General features: G+C 38.2%; 1 protein-coding gene across 16 annotated transcripts in view; it reads left to right on the forward strand.

Annotated features, from left to right (window-relative positions):
• MSANTD2 (Myb/SANT DNA binding domain containing 2) overlaps positions 1 to 7,859 on the forward strand; it is a 31,512-nt gene that overhangs the window by 13,823 nt on the left and 9,830 nt on the right. For 2 of the 16 annotated variants that reach the window (XR_006335269.1, XM_043874135.1), the window contains exons 2-3: positions 2,186 to 2,264; positions 6,337 to 6,426. The exons of 4 other annotated variants lie outside the window; for them this stretch is intronic. Coding sequence is in view for 3 of the 12 variants with exons in the window: in XM_043874171.1 (XP_043730106.1) it covers positions 6,337 to 6,393 (57 nt within the window). In the remaining 9 variants the exon portion in view is untranslated. Of the gene's footprint in view, positions 1 to 2,185; positions 2,278 to 2,362; positions 2,553 to 6,336; positions 6,473 to 7,859 lie in introns of those variants that run through there. 10 more of the 16 variants (XR_006335253.1, XR_006335260.1, XM_043874171.1 and 7 more) reach the window with 8 other exon arrangements.

The raw sequence follows: 7,859 nt of genomic DNA on the forward strand, positions 1-7,859 counted from the left end.
AAATTTTAAAAATCCTTGCAGATAATTCATGGTGTCCTAAGATTATAAACATAATGAGAAACATTGATTTGAAAGTCCCAAGAATTTAAAACAAAGTGTCGAAACATAAATAAGACTTTTATTGTAGACAGCTCATTCAGTCGTTCATTCAGGTCTTTATATATGTGATGGTATTTGTTGGACTACCAACTCTTCTTAAAGAAATTAAGTTTGAGGCTAAAGAAGGAGAAACATTTACAAGGTAGAAAGAACTTTTTGACGGTAAAAGTGGGTAAGGATGTGGCTTACTGAAGGAGACCACAGAGTGACCGTTACTTTATGCCTCTGCTTGTTCACCTAATGTGTAAATGACTGGGTACTCTTCTCCTCAGAGGTGATGAGGGTGAGATGGACTGTTTCGTAATGCGTGATATAAATATACGAAAAGGAGACTATGCAGATGAAGAAAGCTCAAAATAGAATCAAGAAGTGAGAAATCAAGAGAGTGCAGGGAGTATAGCAGTACCCAGGTAAATGTGGTTACTTAGCTAAATGTGAAAATGAGCTATGAACTTCCCGGCAACTATGGCAAAAAGGTAAATACAGTGATTTTTCTGTACTTTTCATTGCCTGCAGAAGAGAAACACACAAGGTCCTCGTTTTGAAACCTAAGATGAACTTTCATTAAGGACACTCGGATAGCGACCTTGGATACGCTCTTGCCTTTCTCTTCATTCTCTTTTCTGTTAAATAGGGCAGCATGACGTATCTTCTGTGTATATGTAATACCCTGCCCGGACCCCTCCCCCGGGGAATGAGACTGGCGCGTCTCCACCAGCTGCCTGAGTGGTGATGGCTTCAGGAATCCTCCTGAAGGAATCCTCCCAGGAATGTCTGGCTGTCCATGGCTAGGCTCCCTCTCCCCTGGCAGCCTGGACCCAGTGACTGGTCAGTGCTGAAATTCAAAAGTCCAGCTGCCTTGCCTTAAGTCAAGGGAGCTCTAAGTATTACTTTCAGATTCCATACTTCACTTTAGGATTGACCAAGACCTCCGAGGCAGCCATGAGTTACTTTACCTCTGTCTTCCCCATCCCGTGCTCACAAATGCTGTTCTGAAGAGCTCTCCGCTATAAACGTCCTGCACAGCCTCCTCAGTGTCTCTCCTGGGACCCTCTCTTTTAGCATCATTGTAAAAATTAGAAATAATAAATGAAAACTGCTGACCCCAACTCTCAGCACATGGTAGAGACTGAGAAGATGTTAGTTATGGTTTACTTTCATTGCATGGGACATTGAGCCACCTATGGAAAATGTCTGATTTCTGTAGAAGGTACAGACATTTTTTCATATGGTAATTCCTTTTAGCAGTCCTCATAAAGGTAAGAATAAAATATTAAAATGCTACCAACTGAGCTATAAAAAGTGTTACGGTAGATTTTCTGAGTTTCCAGCAACTTTCTCAGAAAGCTCAGGTTGCTCAAAGACAGGTGCATAAACTTAAAGCAGGCTTATTTTCAGATTTTTCATAGAAAGTTTATATGTCAAGATACAAAAATATTTTATTTTCATGCTTATACCCTGTAAATGCAGAAAGAAAAAACCCTTTTGAAATCACTTAATATTTACCAGGTTTTAATAGTCAACTGAATCTTAACCTGACGCTTGTACCCAGGTACCTCTGGAGGATTTCTAATCTTACTATTTAGGTGATTTTGTCTCAATGTCCAAATTATTATTTTTTTCACAACCAAATACCTAAAATTTACTAATGGGAAGAAAAACTATTTTAAGTTATCTTTGCATCATAGATGGTAGTTTTCAGTAAGAAGATAACTACAAAATTGAGAATCACATGGTCACCCTATGAAACAAAATCAAGTGGCCTTTTTCAGAGGGGAGCCTGGTCTGCCTAAACCTGGTCTCATGAATCAAAGAAAGTACCTCTGTGTTTGGAAGCAGTACAATATTGTAATGATGATGCTCCGAGGATGTTTGGAACACGTTCATGTGTGGTAACTTTTAGACACTGTTGATTATGGAGTTGTCAGTGTTTAATGCAGGATGTTTGTATGAGAGAGGACTTTAAAGATGAGTGGCTCTCACCGCTATCCTAGATAGATTTTAGATAATTCTCTTGAATGTGTTTTTTAGTTATCACATACTAATAAAAGCTGCCATTTTAACATCATCCAAATACTGCTTTTAGGTGGTGCCCTGGGATGTGACGTACTGAGAAAAGATTCAACAGAGATGCTAATGTAGCAACGTCAGCGCTGATATAGGAGGTCAGATGAAAATAACCTCTCATCCAAGTCAGTGCTTTTCGAAACAACTGATTTTTTTCCCTTTCAAGTGGTGGGTGGGGGTGGGGGAAGTTCTAGATACATAATGTTATCTGACTGGGTTTGATGACTGTTTGACTGCTGCCTACATCTGAAATAATTAAGTAGTTCAGTAAACTCTAGTTTGTTTGTTTTTTTTACTTGTCTTAAATAGAGAAACCCTTGAGGATTCCATATCTAGAAAGACTCTTGTATCCCAAAGAAGCCCTTGAACCTGACCATGCACACTAGGTATGGTTTATCTAGTATTGTGACCAAGATGAGATTTTGTATGAGTATCCATATGATTTATAGACAGTGTAGAGTTAAAAGCTTTATGGCCATATGAGTTTAGTTTCTTGAGGAATGGAAGATGTTTAATTTTGACAATTAGTATTGTCCTCCTCGAGGGCTTTTTTCTTCATTTTTTTTTAATTCCATTTATTTTTATTAGTTGGAGGCTAATCATTTTACAGTATTGTAGTGGTTTTTGCCATACACTGACATGAATCAGCCATCGATCCACACGTGTTCCCCATCCTGTTGCCCCCTCCCGCCCGGCTTTTTTCTTCTTACTCGGAATGGGTAAGACCCTCAGCTGCTAGCATGGGGGAAGCTAGAAAGCTTAGAATATGCGCTGAGAAAATTTCCTGAATGATTTGTTCTATGCAAGAATTTCTCCCTCAAAGACACACTGATCAGATACAGACATAAGTGAGTCACTGATAGCCAGATTTGGGATGAAGTGCAGCTGATAGAACTCGATCCTGGGCAGTTCCCCACAAAGACTGAGGCCCTAGAGAGGTAAGAGCTCTTGGTTTCTGGTGGTCATTCTTAGGTTTGACCCTGTTAACATCCAGGAAGCAATCAAGTCTTTTTTCCTTTTGTATCTTTAACTGAACTACTGTCAAAGAATATTCTTCACTATTTAATTTGTAAGGCATAAGAAATAATAAAATTTGGACAGGGTTTACAGAGCTCTATTTGGCAGGTAATCCGTCCTCCCCCACCACCCCCCATTCCCCACCAAAGAAAAGTGTGATAGGAATGGTAGATATTTTAAAATAGCCTTGCCCTCTGCAGTTAGTCCTCCAACAAAGAAATTAATTTGCTCTGCTAATGATGGTGGTATCTGTGTTAATACCTTTTGCCACTCCTGCTCTTTTCAAAAGGTTTTAGGACTCCTACCTACCTTGGATTTATTGACTTTAATACATTTAATGCATTGTATGCTTAAACAGTGAGTTTCCCCATTTTCTTTGCTAAGAAGATTTTCACCTTCTTGCAAGTGATTTAATACTTTAAAATTACCTTAATTCGTTTAATAAACATATTGAACAATCCTTACATGACAGGCACTGTTCCGGGCTCCAGGAAACAGGGAACAAGGCAGACAGCCTTTGCCCCTTGAAGTTTACAATCTAGCGAAATAACTTTTTTAGGATACAGTAACATTTTAGAGTGTCATTTGGTAATTTTTACAAGCCAAATCTCTTCTGAAGGAACACTTGTCTTGGGGTCTTGACTCCTCATTTGTTAAGTGAGGAAGTTGGACTAGATGATCTTGAGTTCTTTTCCATTCAAAACTTCTGTAATGTTTTGGAAGTTGGAACCTGGTTTTCTCTGAGAGCCTTGGGCAGCCCCACCTACTCTCTGTTAATCATTATATTAGGGACGATTTTACAGAAGAGGCACTTGGCAAGAGTAGTGACAGGTATAGGTAACGAATAGTATCAAGTACCGCAAGAAAGTCAAGATGAGTTAAGGACAGAGTTTGAGGACCATTGTTCTTAGTAATTAGAAAGGCATTGCTGACCATGGTGGTTTCAGTGGGATAACAGATCAACTTTGATCCATGGAGTTAAGGATTGAGTTCCCATAGACATTGCCTATTCCTTGGAGTCCCTTTAGCCTTTAGGCTGTTAAAGTGGGGAGATGTTAAGGCTTAGCCATTGTCCACTAAGGAAGGTAGTCAAGACTTAACGTTCCTATACTTGGTTCTAGGTGTGTGAATTTCCCTGGTCTAAGTGGTTACCTTAGGTGATTTACCTAGAATCTCAATTGATATGTTAATCAGATAGTGAATGATCAAGTACTTTGTGATACTGCTGGAACAGATAACATAACTTATGAATCATTTATTACTGTTTCATTGCCACTACAGAAAAACATTTCTTTCCCAGTAGGTAGGAAAAAAGTGCTATATTTTTGTGAAGAGTAAGTTGATACCTTTGTATGCTTTTACCTATAGAAATTGTTTCTTTCAGGAAATGGGAATTTTGCTAATTTACGTCTTAAAGAAAGTAGTAAGGCTGCTTTATCTAAATGAGCAGGATTCTGAGGAAGCTGGGGAAATTGTATTTGAATTGGTCCCAGTCTTCAGCCTGTCTTGTAAAATGTAAGACACAGACTAAGTCTACCTTATTTTAGGATTTCTGACTAATATGTTACATATTCTTTTGTGGAAGAAAAAAAACCACGTGGCATAGAGCAGTTTCTTAACCCAGGGTTCTTGTGTGAGCTCTTCAGGGAGTCCAGGTTCCCCTTGACATTGTATGGAACAGTTCTGTACAGGTATTCTTCTTGGGAGGGGATCCAGGACCCAAAAAAGCACCTCTGCTCTAGAGAGGAAAAGGGCGTCTTGAGAGTAAAGATTTCTCACTTGCCAGATCTGTAGTGCTAAGAACCAGGGGGTGTGAAACAAGTGCTGTGTTTTTTGGTTTTCTTTTGTTGGGGTTTTTGGTAGATTGGTTGGTTTTAAATGACTTAGGTTGATTTGAAGGATTAGGTGATTGGCAAGTCAATTTGCCAAATTTTAACGTACAGAAAACCTAAGAAAATAGTAAAAATTACACTGACCGTGGATGGATTTTGCTTTAACTGATTTCTTCATCATTAGTTATAATTCTGTCTATATATATATATACACACACACACATATATATATATATAAATTTATGCTATATTCTTAATATTCCTTTTACTGTGTGCAGAAATGTTTTTACAGTTGTTTGCCATTTCAGGCTTCCCCCCACCACCTTTGTGCTCACAGTAAGAAAATTAAGCTAATTTAAGACATTCTGAATCTTTCTTAGAAGTATTGAAATAAACTCAGTATTGTTCTGTTGCCTCAATTAACTAAGAGCAACTAATTGTAACACAGTAAAGCAGCAGCTTTAGTTTAAAAGATGACAGATCTGTTTCTTTTGCTTTACAGTACACATCAGCTTAGGCTGAAGTATTGTTTTTCTCACTTTTTATAAACAATCACTAGAGATTTGTTCCTAGTGTAATTTCAGCTATTGCTTGTGGAAATATAGTATGTGATTTTTAAGACTTTGTTTCCAAATAAGTGTATCCTTTATTTAATCATTTGGGTTAAAGAGTCTTAAATTTATCATATTTAGTTGGCAGAGGGTTAAGATAAACTATAAGCCATTTCTAGTATGGCTAATTTGACAACCACGTTTGAAAATCTGTTTCACTGCTTGTTTTTTTCTTATAACATTGTTTCCTGCTGTTACAACTAAGCTGTCCTCCCTGCAATTTGACTATTTTTCATCTGACATCTTAGACTGATCATGCAAGTGTTTTCTAAACAAAACATTGTATGGCAGTTATGCCTTATCTCTATTCCTCCCTGTTATATACCCTGTTCCAGTTATAGACAGTTCTGTTAGAACAGTGGTTTTGTCATGGTGATGATTTTATGATTGTATGAAATGGGGCACATTTTGAGAAAATGCTGGAGCCAGTAGCAGAATTAGGTGGCGTATGCCCATGTAATTTATTGAGCTTGCTTCCTACTCTGCCATACCAGGGAAGAGTTCTATTCTTCCCCCTTCCTGAAAGCCAAAGGAGGAATTGGAGGACACTGAAATAAAAAGAAGCCTTACTTTTTGACCCCCACAGTAGCTTATATAATGTCAGGAAGGGCTTTGATGAAACCACTGGCCCTACTTAAAGATCTTATTTTCCAAGCCTTTCATTATTTTATTTGCCCTTTTCTGAACTCTGCAATTTCCCTCTCTTGTAGCTGGTTCGATGCCCAGAACTGAATGCTGTGTTCCAGCTGTGGCCTCACCGGTGCTGAATAGAGAGGAAGAGCCACCTCCATAGCTTACATGTGATTCCTCTGCTTATACAACCCAATACTGGATTTACTTACTTTGGCAAGATAGCTGCATTGTGCACTGTATTTAATGTTACGTGTACTGTAACCCTGGGTCTCTCTCTGCATTGCTGCCGTTAAACCCCCAATCCTGCCAATCTTAAAGCTCCTGCCTTTGTTCACCTGCCCCGCTTCCCACCCCCCAGACTGCCCTTACATTCATCCACAATGAATGTCATCTTTTATTCTCTCATTTCCTCTCACTGTAATCTTAAACTTTGGCAAAACCTTCCCTCTGTCTATGAATTGTCAGTTGTCAGCCATCTGATTTTTTCTCCCTGCTTTGGTAATGGGACATCTCTCACTTCTCTCTGGCATGGTGGATGTATCAAGCATTCACTTGGCAGTTCTTCTGAATCAGATACCTTTGGATTTCTCTGATCCGACCACATGGTCAAGTTGTTTTAGTTCTTCTATCCAGGTTTTCTTGACTTCTATCCATGTGACTTCATTCAGGATATAGTATTATCTCATAACTCCTGGGGGAGACAGTAATAGAGACTTAGCATGGACATTTCTAACAATAAAGGAAGTGTTCTTCTTCTTCACTGTGAATAGAATAGTCTTTAATAATTTTAAGCAAATTCTTTCCTCTCTGACGTCTTAATTTTTTGAAAAATGCTAGAGCCAAGTGACTATAAATTTGTAAGATGGGTGAGATAAAGGAAGAAAGGAAGGGAAACAAGGTTTCTCTGTAGAACAGGAAATGGTTCTCAAAGGAAGTGGAATTGAGGTTCTTGTTGGGCTTGGTACAGCTTTCCAAAATGGGAGGCAAGTTTTTCCTAGATATCATAGCATTATCTAATCTAAGATGCACAGTAGATGTTTAGTTGGTTTATTGAGAACTGTTGTTACAGACATACAGACTTTGTGCTTTGGTTAATCATTTAGAGTGTGGAAAGTGTAACCTTTTCTGGTTTATTATGGATGATAAGAATTGGAAGTCCTCCATATGTCCTTTTTATGCATTTCTAAAGTCCCTCTAGCTTATCTAAATACCAGTGTTTGTTAGAGTAGCAGTCAAGCTGATGTTTCTTTCTTTGTTTTCTATCTCAGTTGATATATGCTATTTAAACAGCCTCTGCTTGGATCTGTGGTCTTTACTGAACCCAGAATGTACCTCTTTTGTGTATTTACGTCTCCAGAGAGTTGGAAATCTTTTTAACATTGTTTCGATACATCAAATTCCCATCTTATGGATTTAGATGTCACCAAACACTTTTCATTCAGACGCCTAGTGGATATTTTACATTTCATCATATTACGCTATTAAAGTATATTTCAAAATTACACTGCAAAGTAAGAGGTGACAGGATCTGTTAGACTTTTTTTTGATGGAATATAAAATATATCATCTGACTGTTCTTCCATATCTAGAACCCTTAAAT

Source organism: Cervus elaphus, chromosome 2, assembly GCF_910594005.1.
Source record: "Cervus elaphus chromosome 2, mCerEla1.1, whole genome shotgun sequence".
Taxonomy (NCBI): domain Eukaryota; kingdom Metazoa; phylum Chordata; class Mammalia; order Artiodactyla; family Cervidae; genus Cervus; species Cervus elaphus.